This window comes from Eleutherodactylus coqui, chromosome 8, assembly GCF_035609145.1.
Source record: "Eleutherodactylus coqui strain aEleCoq1 chromosome 8, aEleCoq1.hap1, whole genome shotgun sequence".
Lineage (NCBI taxonomy): Eukaryota > Metazoa > Chordata > Amphibia > Anura > Eleutherodactylidae > Eleutherodactylus > Eleutherodactylus coqui.
This window is the reverse complement of record NC_089844.1, coordinates 73816718-73832632: the sequence shown is the minus strand read 5'-3', so window position 1 is coordinate 73832632 and position 15915 is coordinate 73816718. Positions and strand designations below refer to the sequence as shown.

The window sequence follows — 15915 nt, the reverse complement described above, 5'->3', positions numbered from 1 at the left end:
TCTGTTCATTAACACTTTTTTAATGCAGTTTACCACAGGCCTTAAAAGGAGATCTGTCATTAAAAAAGCAATACTTACCTATTCCTCCCCAGTCAGTCTTCTAACCACATCTTCTTCTCCCCAATCTTCTCCAGTCTCCTGCAGTCCCCTGGGTCACCTCACCTCCAGCCGTCCAGAGCCTCTTCCTTCTGTTATGGAGCATCCATTTTCGTCCTCCTTACTGCAGGTCAATGTACGCTACGTCACTAGTGATGTAGCGTTCACTGCCTAGCAAGGAATGACAAATTCTATACCGGGCTATTGCTGCGACTGCTCATGTGCACTGTCTCGTGGCAATAGTATATGAACACTCACGGTAAGAAAGCATGTATGCACAGTCTCAGCAATAGCTCGGCATAGGATTTAGCATTCCCTGCTAGGCAGTACACTGACCTGCAGGAAGCGAAATGCTGAGAATGGACGCTACATAACTGGAAGAAGAGGATCCGAACGGGCTGAGGTGAGGTGACCTGGGGGACAGCAGGAGCTGCAAAAGATTAGGAAGGAGAAGATGCGGTAAGAAGGCTACCTGGGGAGGAATAGGTAAGCATTGATTTTTTTTTTCTAATGACAAAACTCCTTTGAGCTAACATCTAGCCAAAGCATACTGGGACCAAAAATATGCAAAAATAAGCAGCAATACACACTACCCAAAATTTATCAAAAAGCGGTGTGCAATTCTAAACTTCCGCTACACTTATACTTTTTGTAGTAAAACTTTTTTCTATAGGGTAATCAAAACCTTAACGAGATTTTCATAATATTTCCAAGAAATGTTCACATTACTCTATGGAGGAAACAAGTAGCTACTATTTTTTAAAATTGCTCAGAAATCTCAGCATGTACCGATTATAAAAGAAGAAACCTTTAGAAACTCGCTCGACTGTAGAAATTTTCGAAAAGATTATTACTTGAGGCATTCCTATGGAATCGCTGCATCGAATGCATCGTATTTTTGTAGTAAGACATAAAAAGTGTAAGCCAAATCCTAAAATCTTTCTTCGATAATTAATTTGCTACTACACTAACGTTCAAAAACTTCTGAAAGTAATGTATTCATATGTAATTTCCCATAACAGGAATAGACATAGACAGCAGAGGGCCCCTGCGCAGAAGGAGTATATGGGCCCCTTGCTCTAAAACAACTCATCATAGAGTCCCTCTAACAACCCCTCAGAAATTGTGAGCTATACTATTAGCTTGACTCTCTACATGCAATCTAATAGACAGTATTAAATTGCTTTTAAGGTGGCTGTGCCCCCCCCCTATCCTCAACCAATGGAGCCTTATGTACGGTAGCTGCAAAAGTCCTCTTATAGACGTAGAACCCTATTGAGACTCTATTGTGTAAGCAAATGAAACAAAACAGTTCGGAGATATTCTTTTTTTCTTAACCTTTTCTCCCCTCGTGATAAAAAAACGGTGCTTATGAAAGGGAATTGTTTGTAGAGTGGAGATTCCAAAAACAAAAGTGAATCCAGCTGTCATGTTAAAAGTTCCAAAACCAATTATCAACATAATCCTTAAACATTTAGACACTTTTTTTGCCTTGAAAATTTGCCAATCCTTTAAGTCATAAGTGTAATTGTCTAAATGTGAATGTAAGAATGTAACGAAAAAAATTACTACATCAAAACATTCTGTCACTTTTACACATAGGCAGGGGCGAGCTTTTCAACAAATGAAATTATTCTTTATTTCATGCTTTTAAAAATGCATTAGGGTAATTGCTCTGCATTAAATTACCTTCTGTGCAATAAGCTTGGCTACCACATCTCTCGCATGAACATCAATTGTGCATATTGTCATGATCTTCTGACGCACCCCGGGGGTAAGTTCCCCTAACAGCATGTTTATAAGGGCATTCAGCTGAGCAATCTGCAAATAATTATATTCAGATGAGATATTAAACTCTGTAAAATAAAATCTGTCATGCGTAAAGTGCTAAATGCATCTGTGAAATGTATAATGCCTCTGACAAGACATGCATTGTTGTTCCCCATCAAAACAAACAACTTTTCAAAACTGTACCATTATGTGGCGCCTTTCACTTTAAGAAAAAGTAATTTAATAGGTGTGTAAATAATTATACATATTTGGGGGGCTTTAGACCTGTGAACTTTTTCCTTATGACATTCTTTTTAAAGTCAAAGTGACTAATTTCGATCCATTTTCCCATGTTAAGATATGGAGTGAATGCTTTTAAAAATGGTCGACACTTAAAAGTCATGCAGGATGTGGGATAATTTGCATGCCATTGCCCATAATCCCTTGCTGTGCTATGCAAATATATATTATTTGACTCCATTAGTTGGAATACATCAATACAGTATACTTATTCTACAATATCAGGGAATAGGGCTATGGCATTCATATTAGGGACTCAACTTGTATTACAATTACATGACGCCAAGCCTTAAGAAATGATTGTGAAAACTAGAAAAAGAGAAGCATTTCTATTTTATTTTACAGATTTGATACAATATGCTGTAAAGTAAGCCATTTATTTAATTCCGAGCAAAATAAGCGCTGACCGCAAAGATACATGTATATATATACATGTCAACATATGTACACCTTTAGGTCCTTAAGAAATCAGGTTGTAGTTAGAATGTGTTCCTTGTTAATACCATCTGCTGTTTGTTACACCTTACGTACCCCTGACCTACTGGGGCAATGCCAGGACCAATGAGCTGTATCCCTCACTGTTAACCTAGTGGTTCTGTTGGCACATCTAGTTATGCCGCAGCCTTCCGTGATGATCTAGTTGTTTTAAACAGGAGCTATGGATTTTTTCAATATTGACACAGATGTTCCACAAGGCTGAATCCTGTCACCATTCCTTTTTAATCTAGTGCTCAACTACATCATGAAACAAGCCGAATATAGTTAGCATTCTGGAACATAACCCTCAACAACAGTTTACTGACTTGGACTTTGCAGATGATATAGCTCTCCTCGCACTATCACTCTCTAAACTCCAGCAAATAACATCAACTCTGGAACAAGAAGTGGCATAAGATTGTTTACAGATTAACTGCAAGAAGACACAGATTATACGAGTTGGGTACATCATATCCACAAATGAATCAATCATGGTCAACCAACAACAGCAGTTGCAAGAGGTCTACCAGCTTTCTACTTAGGTAGTACAATCACCAATGATACGGATGCCAAACATGATGTCCAGCATCATACTGGGAAGGTGTGGGCAACTTTCCAATATCTACATCTTATATGGGCTACCGTTGCACTGTTATACACTGGAGCTTGAAGAAGGCTACAAGGCCGAAACGTTGCTGTTAGAGATGAGCGAGCATACTCGCTAAGGGCAATTACTCGAGCAAGCATTGCCCTTAGCGAGTACCTGCCTGCTCGGAAGAAAAGATTCGGGTGCCGCCGGGGGGCGGGGAGCGGCGGGGGAACGGAGGGGAGAGATCTCTCTCCCTCTCTCTCCCCTTCTCCCTCCCGCAACTCCCCGCTCTCCCCCACGCTGGCAGCTGAATCTTTTCTTCCGAGCGGGCAGGTACTCGCTAAGGGCAATGCTCGCTTGACTAATTGTCCTTAGCGAGTATGCTCGCTCATCTCTAGTTGCTGTCATTTGCAGTGATGGGAAAATAAAACAATAATTTTATTGTATTCTGACATACTGCCGGTCCACTTTTCTGCTATTGGACTTTCTATGGAGTCGAAGGTTTGAGGCTCCCTGACTGGCGATTGCATATGGTGGCCTGACCCAGAGTGGGATGGAACATTAATGCTGTTGATGCAATTTGTATGCTTTATTCTGTGATCAATGCAAAGTGATAAAGATACCCATAGGCGAATGTTTCCTGCATATACACATATACTATTGAGACCAAGTCGTTTTACTTCAGCCATATGGATGACCTTTATACATTTAAAGAGGAATCTCAAAGATTAGTGATTTGCAGCAATATCATATAGAAATTCCTACCTGCTTGCGATTATAATCTTTCAGTGCATTTTCAAAACCTTCCTCTAGCCTTTGAAAGACAATTTCCACATCAGTTGCCCACCATATTTGACTGGCGGTGAGTGAAACCTGTGCAGAGTAATCAAAGAGCCATTGATCCCGAAGTTTATCCTCATACACTGCTACAGCTTCCATGATTTCCTGTTGAACTGTTGATTTCATGGTGTCTTCTAGAAGCCCCAGCCAGCTCTCAGCCTTAAGTAAATCAGGAAAATCAATGTTTACATGAAGAAAGTTAATTCACACAGACAACTTAAATGAAAAAATACAAGATGTTTACGTTTGGATGGTTTGTCATGAATTTAAACAGAAGAATCATTATGGAATGGTCTTACTGTGCATGATACTGCCAGTAATATACAGTTAGAATATCCTGCCGGATGTCTTCTGACATCGGAGCTGTACAGCCTTAAATCAGAATGTCTTCAGACGTCCGACAGCCGATTAGAAAGGGTTAAAGGGGTTGTCCCGCGAAACAAAGTGGGTCTATACACTTCTGTATGGCCATATTAATGCACTTTGTAATGTACATTGTGCATTAATTATGAGCCATACAGAAGTTATCAAAAGTTATTCACTTACCTGTTCCGTTGCTGGCGTCCTCGTCTCCATGGTGCCCGTCTAATTTTCAGCGTCTAATGGCCAAATTAGACGTGCTTGCGCAGTCCAGGTCTTCTCCTTTTCTCAATGGGGCTCCGCGTAGCTCCGTGTAGCTCCTCCCCGTCACGTGCCGATTCCAGCCAATCAGGAGGCTGGAATCGGCAATGGACCGCACAGGAGCCCTGCGGTCCACCGAGGGAGAAGATCCCGGCGGCCATCTTCAGCAGGTAAGTAAGAAGTCACCGGAGCGCGGGGATTCAGGTAAGCGCTGTGCGGTGTTCTTTTTTAACCCCTGCATCGGGGTTGTCTCGCGCCGAACGGGGGGGGGGGGGGTTGAAAAAAAAAAAAAACCTTTCGGCGCGGGGCAACCCCTTTAAGACTGTTTCAACATCCTTCAAATTCAGAGCCATCTAATATATATATACGCATTTTAGCCGGATGTGGTGTGGTTTCTTATCAAAACAATTCTGCCCTCATGTGTATGCATTATGTATCACTACATACTATGCTTCATATTCACTCATCATCACCATAGTATCTATATGATGGGCCATGGAAAAGTAGCCCACTTGATCGTATTGGAATTAACTTGCTAGAGACAGTTTTTGGGCATGGGCAATTGTACATTGCCTTTGGAAGAATAAGGAGAAGAGCAGACATAAAGGTTTTGCAGGGAAGATTATTGAAAAACACTGAGAAAGTATTTACCTGGAATGTTGTTTACCGAGAAGTATTTTAATTTGATGCGCTATATATGTAGTCGCCATCCTGGAACGAGCTTTCTACTAGTTTTCCATATTTATGTTGTATTTTAACATTTTTGATTAACAGTTATAATTATACATCTTTGTTTTTTGGAATTTGGTCTATATTACTATTGTATTTATTGAATGATTCTCTGCTCTCTCAAAAAGGAATAGATTAGAACCGAAAGAGGGTTGGAACTATTCCTGTGTGTATATTATGTGACTGTGATTAATTCTCAGCATTGTTTCTGAATTCTTAACACTGCTGCTTTCCATGACCTCAAACTATTGTACACCGCTTTTACTCTTTTGGAGCGATTTGGACTAAACCCTGGCCCTGCCTCTGTAGACCTCTTATTCTTTAGTTATTGCTTCTTATTTGAAATTTAGTTTGACTCAGGAATGTAGTCTTCGTGTGAAGAAGGCACATAAGAACTATCAGCATCAGACACATATGGATCTATACAAGCAAATGGTCAGGGCTTCTGAGTTTCATGCCTAGCAAAATCCATCTTACACCCCATTGCATATATTTGGCAGCATCGGAGAGTGGCTGTTATATTTCTTCTCAAGCGCGGAGACCCACCAAATTTGAAATGAAGGGTAATAATGTAATCTTTATGCAGCCTGAAATGAGGGGCACTGTTAGGACTCGTTAAACATCACTGACTACTAAATAGACCCTTTCATGAAACTTAACTATGATATAGCAGATAAATGGCAGCCAACGGGTGAGTTTGGGCGTCATATTTGTCAAGGATCCTAGCAGCAGTGTCACCTATGCTGCCATAATAACAGTCCTGCACTTGAGCTCTTGAAGGCAAGATGGAGATATGCATTTGTACGTTGGTGAATTCACACTCATAAAATTTAATTAGAGAGGTAATTAGGAAGCATTGAAAGTGTATTCTTCAATATTACCTGGCCTGTACACACACAAGATTTGTTAAAGTACACGAACTCCCCTTCTCTGCTGTACATTCCTTCAGCAATCTTGCACTCGTATTCTTCATCTTCAAATCTCAGATCAGCCACATTGTCAAACAACTTCAGAAAGTGTCTCAATACCTGAACCACAAGACAACATGAACCACTGGACCTTCTATCAACTACTTATAATTTATGGTGCAAAAAACATGTAACACGAAATAGAAAATAAAAGACTACATGACCAAAAATGTAGCCATTAGTATTGGAGGTTGACAAAAAGGACACACTTGTTGAATAGGAAATGTCAGCATGGGTAAGTATAGATTGGTCTTTCTTTAGCTTGACACTCAACAGGACGTGATTTAATGTTGTGCTGTGCTATCCGGGTGGTTTATTTACACTTTGAATTACTTTCAAATGTTTTTTGCTGTGTTAAGATAAGACAACTGTCTGAAAGTCCTTTTAGACAAGTTGATTGTCCTTTGATGAGTGATGTCACTGCTAGCTCGCTAGCTGGTTCGCTCTTGCACAATCTGTTTTGACAGGCAGAGGCATTGTTGACTCATTCAAATGACAATTGTTCAGAGCCATTTAAGGTCCATTTACACGGGAGGAAGGTCGGGCAAAGGATGCCCGACACACGTCCCTGTGTTTCCTCGCTCCAGTGCTCCTGCACAGGAGCTAGCAGAGCAGGCTGGTTCACTGAGCGGTCAGCAGGGGGGCGAGGCAGTGCAGGAGATTTCCCTCCTCTTGCTCCCCGGCCCTCTCCGTTGAGATAATACAGCAGCCGTTCATTACTGAATGGCGGCTGTTTAAACTGCACAATGAGCGATGAGCTTTATTGCTGATCTTTTATGCTGCATAAAAGATCAGCGATGAAGCTCATTGCTCATCGTGCAGTTTAAACAGCCACCATTCAGTAGTGAATGGCCGCTGTTTTATGTGAATAGAGGGGGCGGGGGAGCAAGAGGAGAGAAATCTCCTGCACTGCCCCGCCCCCTTCCTGGCCGCTCCATGAGCGAGACCGCTCTGCTAGCTCTTGTGCAGCAGCATGAGAGCGAGGAAATACAGGGACAAGTGTTGGGCATCGTTTGCCCGAAATTCATAGTATGTAACATAGTATGTAAGGCTGAATGAAGACAATGTCCATCTAGTTCAGCCTGTTTATCCTTCTATGTTGTTGATCCAGAGGAAGGCAAAAAACCCCAAGAGGCAGAGGCCAATTAGCCCATTTGGGGGAAAATTCCTTCCCGACTCCCTAATGGCAATCAGACTAATCCCTGGATCAACCCCTAATAGTTCCTACCTGCCTGTATACCCGGATTAACAATTGACCTAATATTTATATCCTGTAATATCCTTCCGCTCTAGAAAGATATCAAGTCCCCTTTAAAAACTCCTCTATGGATTTTGCCATCACCACGTCCTCAGGCAGAGTTCCACAGTCTCACTGCTCTTACAGTAAAGAACCCTTTTCTGTGTTAGCGATGAAAGCTGCTTTCTTCTAGACGTAGCAGATGCCCTCTTGTTACTGTCGCAGTCCTCGTTATAAAGAGATCATGGGAGAGATCCTTGTATTGTCCCCTCATGTATTTATACATAGTTATTTGATCGCCTCTCAGCCGTCTTTTTTCCAGGGTAAATAATCCCAATTTTGATAGCCTCTCTGGGTACTCCAGCCCCTTCTTTCCTTGTATTAGTTTAGTTGCCCTTCTTTGAACCCCCTCAAGCACTGTAACATCTTTCCTGAGCACCGGTGTGCAGAACTGTACACAGTATTCCATGTGGGGCTTGACAAGTGCCTAATATAGTGGGAGAATTATGTTCTTGTCCCTCACCCCTATACCTCTTTTAATGCACCCCAAGACTTTATTAGCTTTTGCAGCAGCTGTTTGGCATTGGTTACTCCAGTTTAATCTACAATCCACTAGTACCCCCAGGTCCTTTTCCATATCACTTTTCCCTAGCAATACCCCATTAAGTATATATTGGTGACCTCCGTTTCTCCTGCCCATGTGCATAACCTTACATTTATCAACATTGAACTTCATTTGCCATTTTTCTGCCCAAGCCCCCAGCTTATCTAGGTCCGTTTGTAGCTGTATATTGTCCTCCTTTGCATTGATTATATTGTATAATTTCGTGTTATCTGCAAATATTGATCTTTTACTGTGCAGTCCCTCTATCAGGTCGTTGATAAATATATTGAACAGAATGGGGCCTAATACTGAGCCCTGTGGCACCCCGCTAGCGACGGTGGCCCAATCAGAGTATGAACCATTTATTACCACCCTCTGCTTTCTATCTCTGAGCCAATTCATTACCCAACTACACACGTTTTCACCTAATCTGAGCTGTCTCATTTTATATATTAGCCTATTATGAGGCACGGTGTCAAATGCTTTAGAGAAGTCCAGATATACGAGATAAATAGATTCTCCCAGGTCCAGCCTAGAGCTTACTTCATCGTATAAGCTGATCAGATTGGTCTGACACGATCGACCCTTCATGAATCCATGTTGGTGAGTTATAGCATTGTTCTCCATGAGGTATTCTAGGATGGCGTCTCTCAGAAACCCCTCGAATATTTTTCCAGTTATTGAAGTGAGATTTACCAGCCTGTAGTTACCAGGCTCACTTTTGGACCCCTTTTTATAAATTGGAACCACATTGGCAATGCGCCAATCCAGTGGTACAACCCTGATCTTGATAGTATCCATAAATATTAGATATAGCGGCCTAGCTATCTCATCACTTAGTTCCCTTAGTACCCTTGGGTGTATTCCAACTGGGCCTGGCGATTTATCGATTTTAATCTTCTTTAACCGGTTCCGCACTTCCTCCTGCGTTAGGTATGAGATATTTTGTGAAGGGTTCATTTTGGTCCCCTGCATCTCATGTGGCAATTCCTTTTCGTTCGTGAATACACTTGAAAAGAAACTATTTAATAGGTTTGCCTTTTCTCCATCACCTTCAATGATTTCTCCTGCATTATTTATTAAGGGGCCAGTGCTCTTGGTGCAAATCCTTTTGCTGTTAATATAGTTAAAAAATAGTTTCGGGTTGTTTTTGCTCTCTTTGGCGGTCAGTCTTTCAGCCTCCTCCTTAGCAGTTTTGAAATTATCTTTGCATATTTTGTTTTTTTCCCTGTACAATTTTAGCACTTCTTCGCTGCCTTCTTTGGTTTCCTTTTACTTGAAGTTCTTTTATTTTTAAAGGGAATGAACTGCTCACATGAGGTGATTAGGATCCTTTTAAACTTTTCCCATTTGTCCTCTGTACTGATATTTTTGAGGATGTTGTCCTAATTAATGTTACCGATAGTAGTTCTAAGCTGATCAAATTTTGCTTTACTAAAGTTTAGTTTATTTGTCGCTCCCTGATAAGGCTTCTTATTGAATGACAGCTGGAAGTTGATTATATTGTGGTCACTGTTCCCCAAGTGCCTCTCAACCTGTACCCCCATTATTCGGTTTGTTAGTTAGTACTAAGTCCAGAGTGGCCCTCCCTCTAGCTGGCTCCTGCACAAGTTGGGTAAGGTAATTATCTTTTATTGTTCTCAAGAATTCATCACCCCTATGAGATTTGCAGGTTTCGTTTTCCCATGTTATATCCGGATAATTAAAGTCCCCCATGATAATTACTTCATTGCGGTTTGACACCTCTTCTATCTGCCTTAATAGTAAGGTTTCAGTTTCTTCTGTTGCTTTTGGTGGTCTATAGAAAACCCCTATCATGATTTTGTTATTTTTTTCTGTATTTCTACCCACAGAGATTCCACGTGTTCATCTCCTGCACCTATATCTTCCCGTAGCCTCGGCAATAAGTACAATTTAACATACAGACATACCCCTCCCCCTTTCTGGTTTCCACGGTCTCTTCTGAAGAGGTTATAACCCTGTAAATTCACTGCCCAATCGCACTTATCATCAAGCCATGTTTCCGTTATTCCGACTATATCATAGTTTTCATCAGTCATTCTCGCTTTAAGCTCCCCCACTTTACCGATCAGACTTCTTGCATTCGTGGTTATACAATTTCGTCCCATGTAAAAGAACCTATAGTCTCTCACATTCGCCGTAGAAGTGAATGAGAAAGTCTGAATGATTGCTTTTTAAACCGAACGATAAGCAAATGAGCCAACAATGGTTTTTATGCCTGCATAAATTGAACAACAAAGGAAAAGTGAATGATTTTCATACATTGTTCAGTCATTGGCTCATGTTTAGACCAAACAATTTGCTCCCTTTTGCTCGTTTGAATGATTGTTTTTGAATTATAATTGCTCCACCTAAAAGCACCCTCAGCCATGCTATCACAATCAAACTGAAATTTGTCCCATCTGTTTTTGGTAAGTATACATCTAAATGAGGTTGATGAATATTGACTGAGCGGATGAGGACTACTCAGTATTGGACCCCCAGCTAGCCAAGCATCAACCTCCCTCCATTCCATAAAAGTGAAGGGAGCAGTGGTTGAACATTAGGAATTCGGGGCTGCAACATTCTCTACATCCCTGGCAGTCCAGGGACTCAGGGCCCCTGACAATTATTAATTAGGGAGTAACAATTCAAATAGACTAGGTGAACTTCTAGAAAAAACTAAGCAAAACCAAAACATGCAATATAATTGGTTTCAAGTCAAACTACTAAAAGGCATCTCACGTTCATAGTATTTGGCAATCCAGAGTTATTGCTATACCAAACTGCACTAATCCTATGTCCTATGAGTAACAATGCTGAACAAGTCAACACAAATTAAGAGAAAACATTGGCTAGCTAAGTGTCAACTTCTACACAACAGAATGAAGTTATTCCTGACCAACAGAATCCCAGAAATGCTGCTAGGACTATATATTTTCATCCAGTGAGTGCATCTAGAGAACATTCATCTCAGGAAATCAGCAGTGGAAAATTTCAAGTACATATATCGGTGCATGCTCCATTAAACTCAATCAATAGTCCACAATACTATAGAAAAAGGAGACAGAAGCAGTATTCCAAATCCAAGATCCTTTCATGCACCATGCAACGTTTCAGCCTATATACAACTTGAGACAAGCTGTATATGGCCTGAAACATGGCATGGTGCGTTAAAGGATCTCAAATTTGGAATACTGCTTCTGTCTCCTTTTTCTAGACAACATTCATGGTTAACCTGCTTAGGCTGTGTTCCTTTGGAGATGATCTCTAGCAAATCGATAGATGAAACAAAGTAAAATCTTGGAAATCTAAGACGTTTGGACTCCAAGTAATCTGCTAGTGACTTTTCACACAGTGTCAACCTATGACAAAAAAAAAAGAAATATAAACATCATTCATCATTTTCCCTAAAGATTAAAAATGAGATATTTTAAAGCGTAAATAGAATCAGAAATGTCACATATGAAGAACAGTAATTAAGTAGACTCCAACTGCAAAAATATCCAATTCCAAAATGTTGTTAATCTGCATCTCTGGCAAATGTAGAAAAAAACATGTTATTTTGTTTATGAACTGAAGAAATCAGTAGTCCCTAATCTGTCACTAATCATAGACTTACTGTGATTTGCTTCGTAGGAGAAGGCAATAAAGTCTTTAAGTATTTTAAGATATTTAATCTGATTTACGGAGACTGCATTTTCCTATCCAGTTTATACAATTATATTATTTCTGTTCAGCACAGCATTATCTTTGCTTTCAGAAATTCATTCAAAAGGTTTAACTTCTTATATACACTGGTGTGCAAAAGTTTGGAATAACTAAATGGGTTGTGCCAAGTTATAAGGTCATCCTCTGTCCACAGTATAGAGGATAACTTTATGATTATTAGGGGTCCAACCACTGGGACCTCCATGATCCTGAGCATGGGAGTTCGTCAGTCACCAAGTTGATGTGGTTGAGGCCATATAGGAGCGCCACTGCTCCATTCACTTCGATGACAATGCTGGAGATCCTTCCAATGTATGCAGAAAGGTCTGTGACACTCCAACAACGTGAAAGTCAAACAGGCTGAGGCAATAATACAGGTATTGAAAGCCAACAAGAGGACAGAACCCTAGGCCTCTATAATAATCATCCATTATAGTAATCAAGTGGCAGCATACATAGTGCAAAACGTCAAAGTCTCTTTATTCCTCCATTCAAATTGCACCATTTTGTCATGCACACTGGCCCCGTGAACAGCTGATTAGCTGGGATCCCGGATGGTAGATCCCCATTGATCTATTATTGATGGTCTATCCTACAGATAGGTCAACAATAGTTTACAACTGTACAGCCCCTTTAATAGAGGAACGTTGTAGCCGCTGTTTTGCAACCACAATATTTGGACTTGCCAAGGTTCTACTGAACTGGACTTACCTAACTGTTTGGGGATCTAAGTACAGTTCAGTAATACTGGAGGACTTATGTGTATTGTGGCCATAATGTGGATGCTTACAGTTGTCTGACTACAATTGAATCATAGTCCGGATTGCTAACACAGCTTTTTGTTCTTTCTCTAGATAAAATAATTGCTCCGTCTTCTTATGAAAACGAACAAAAAAGCCAGGATCCAGGATTTTAATAAAAGAGAAGAAAATAAGACAAGGATAAAAATATTCTCCACATATATTGCAATTATTTTAACTGGATATTCAGGGTTTTTTTTTGTTTTTTTTTAATGTGATCTTACATGGAAAACCCCTTTAAGCACTGTCTACATGTACTAATCATGTATGCGTTTATGATTTTGCACTTCTCCTTTTTCTACAAACACTTATTATACTAATTAACTATTAACATAGCCACATTGTCAGTGTAGACTTGCAGCACAAAAGATCCCCAATGCTAGGGCAAAAAGAAAAATCACATAACATAAATATGTTGTGGAAAAAAGTGGACTGCGTTTCGATGATCGGTATCTGCATTCTCAAATAAGATTAAATCCTTAGCTAATTTACCTTTAATATGAGACCGAAAAGGTAATGACCCATAAAATTTCAGCTCTCTGTAAAAATTGGTTGCACAAGTCTCATTTGGTACAAGATAAATTGCAATCATTTGTTATCCTTTAATTAAACCATTTTTTATTTGCACACATATTCCTACTTCTATACGGCAGATAAAACAGTCCTCTTCAGTATACCTGCACTGCACGCATTCATGTTTTTTGTGGTTTTTCTAACAATAAACTTGAAAAGTTATATTGAAATAAAACAGATATCATGTCTATCTGATTTTGCAGTCAGGAACACCAGTCATGAAATGCAAGAAAAGTCCTAAATAATGTACATCCTTCACGCATGGCTATTTATTCATTCATTCATTCATGCTGTATTCTACAACACTGTTCAATGACTGTCCTCATGCACCTCAGTTTCTGTCCCCAAAGAGGCTTACAATCTAGTTTTCCTATCTCAAAAACACTTATATACAGTAGAGCAAAATTTTATTGGAAGACAATGAACCCCCCCAAAAATTCACAGACACCAGGAGAATATTTAAACCCCATGCAGATGGTGTCCATGGTCAGAATTGAACCCAGGACCACAGAGCTGCAAGACCATAGAGCTCACCATTGAATAGAGTAGTGTCAGCAGCACTTACTAAGAACCCTCTATAGGGAGGCATGTTGTCTTGCAAGTGATCTGGCGGCTCTATCTCCTCTTGATAGGTTTATGGTTCGATATTTGTTGCAGAGATTTACTGCTTTAAAAAACAGTGCATTCAATGATTATGGATATATAGGAATGAGCTATGGGGGTCCCACAATGTTTTCTAGGGGGCCGTGAACTGCCTTTTGATAAAGTACATTTTTATGTGACTTTGCCGTATACTTACCTTATATGTAGTTGGTTGTTTTCTGCGACGGTATTATAATCAAGTACTTTTTTGATTATCACTCTCAGGTATTATTTTATATGTATGTTCTATGGGTTTCTTTTTTACATGTAAGTGGCACATGGGCTACTTACTATAAATGTCCTTTAATCTGTTGTGTTAATGCGCTGTCTGCATATACGCTAGTATGATGATTATTGATCCACAATGAGGCATAGATACTTTCTTTGGCTTTTTTAATAGTATCCATGGACCCAGATTAATGATGATATGAATGGTTTGCTTAGATAGGTACAACTTTGGAAGAACCACCTGAGATGTCTAGTGTTACACTGTAGGATTGATACTAGATGTTTGGTGCTCTGGAATGGATGGTATTCGTGTTTGGGTTGTTGTTGTTCTTAAAGGTGAAATTCTTCTTCATCTTCAGCTTTTTAGCAGAGGCCTAAATGTTTGTGCTAAAATGGACTGATATTTGGAACTTTTCTTATTAATTTCATCATTCCTTGACTAAGGCCTCATGTCCACGGGCAAAATAAGAATTAAAATCCGCAGCGGATTTGAACTCTTCTCCCGCGCGCGGATCCGCACCCCATAGGGATGCATTGACCACCCGCGGGTAGATAAATACCCGCGGATGGTCAATAAAAGGGATTTAAAAAAAAATGGAGCATGGAAAAATCTGGACCATGCTCCATTTTCATGCGGGTCTCCCGCGGGGACGGCTCCCGCGGGCTTCTATTGAAGCCTATGGAAGCCGTCCGGATCCGCGGGAGACAAAAATCATATTTTACTCACGCTCCAGTTCTTCTCTTCGGCGCGGCGCCATCTTCTCTCAGTCGCAGCCGGATCATTTTGCTTCGGCCCGGCGCATGCGCGGGGCACGTCACCGACGTCATCATGCACATCCGCCGAGCCGAAGAAAGAAGATCCGGCCGCGACGAGAGAAGATGACGCCGCAGCGAAGAGAAGAAACGGAGCAGATGGGAGGTGAGTTTATTCTTATTTATTGTTATTTTCAGCGCTCATGTCCGCGGGGCAGGAGGGACCCGCTGCAGATTCTCCATGGAGAATCTGCAGCGGATCTGATTTTCCCCGTGGACATGAGGCCTAAAGCTCCAGTTCCAGCAGTAGAGAAAGAGCCCCAAAGAATAATGCTGTCTCAACCAGCTTCACTGTAGGTATGGTTTTCTTTTGGTGATGCTCAGTGTTGGCTTTGTGCCAAACATACCTTTTGGAATTATGAAGGACATCCTTTTCTTAGTAATGTCACTGTTGTGCCAAATTTTATCCACTTCTTGATGATTGTTGTCACTGTGTTCCATGGTATATGTAATGCCTTGGAAATGTTTTGCTACCCTTCTCCTGACTGATACCTTTCAACAATCAGATCCCATTGATATGTTGTAAGCTCTTTATGGACCATGGCTTTTGCTAAAAAATGCAACTCAGAAAATGTCATGAAAATCCTAGTAGAACAGCTGACCTTCATATGGGATAAATCAGAATCACTATAAATAATGGCAGTGGTATACTGACTACAAATTATTATAAGTTTAAATGTGATTGGCTAATTCTGAACACAATAACATCCTCAAATATAGGAGGGTATTCACATTTCCGTAGCCTCATTATTTTAGTTTTGTTATTTTTATATCTTTCCACCATAAATGATTTTAACTTGTTTTTCAGTGGAATTGTACAGATAATGGGTCGCAGTGAGGCCTCGGTCACACGGGCGATTTTTTGTGCGATTTCTGCATGCGCATGCGATCTGCGATTTTATAGAACCCTTGCTTTG

The 15915-nt window shown here is 40.4% G+C and overlaps 1 protein-coding gene across 1 annotated transcript in view; it reads right to left on the bottom strand.

Annotated features, from left to right (window-relative positions):
• Nucleotides 1-15915, bottom strand: part of LOC136577884 (dynein axonemal heavy chain 11-like) — a 390521-nt gene that overhangs the window by 266811 nt on the left and 107795 nt on the right. The window contains exons 21-24 of the mRNA XM_066577803.1: nucleotides 11470-11596; nucleotides 6304-6450; nucleotides 3998-4231; nucleotides 1786-1917 (exon numbers count right to left, since the gene is read on the bottom strand). Coding sequence (XP_066433900.1) covers nucleotides 1786-1917; nucleotides 3998-4231; nucleotides 6304-6450; nucleotides 11470-11596 — 640 coding nt within the window. The remainder of the gene's footprint in view (nucleotides 1-1785; nucleotides 1918-3997; nucleotides 4232-6303; nucleotides 6451-11469; nucleotides 11597-15915) is intronic.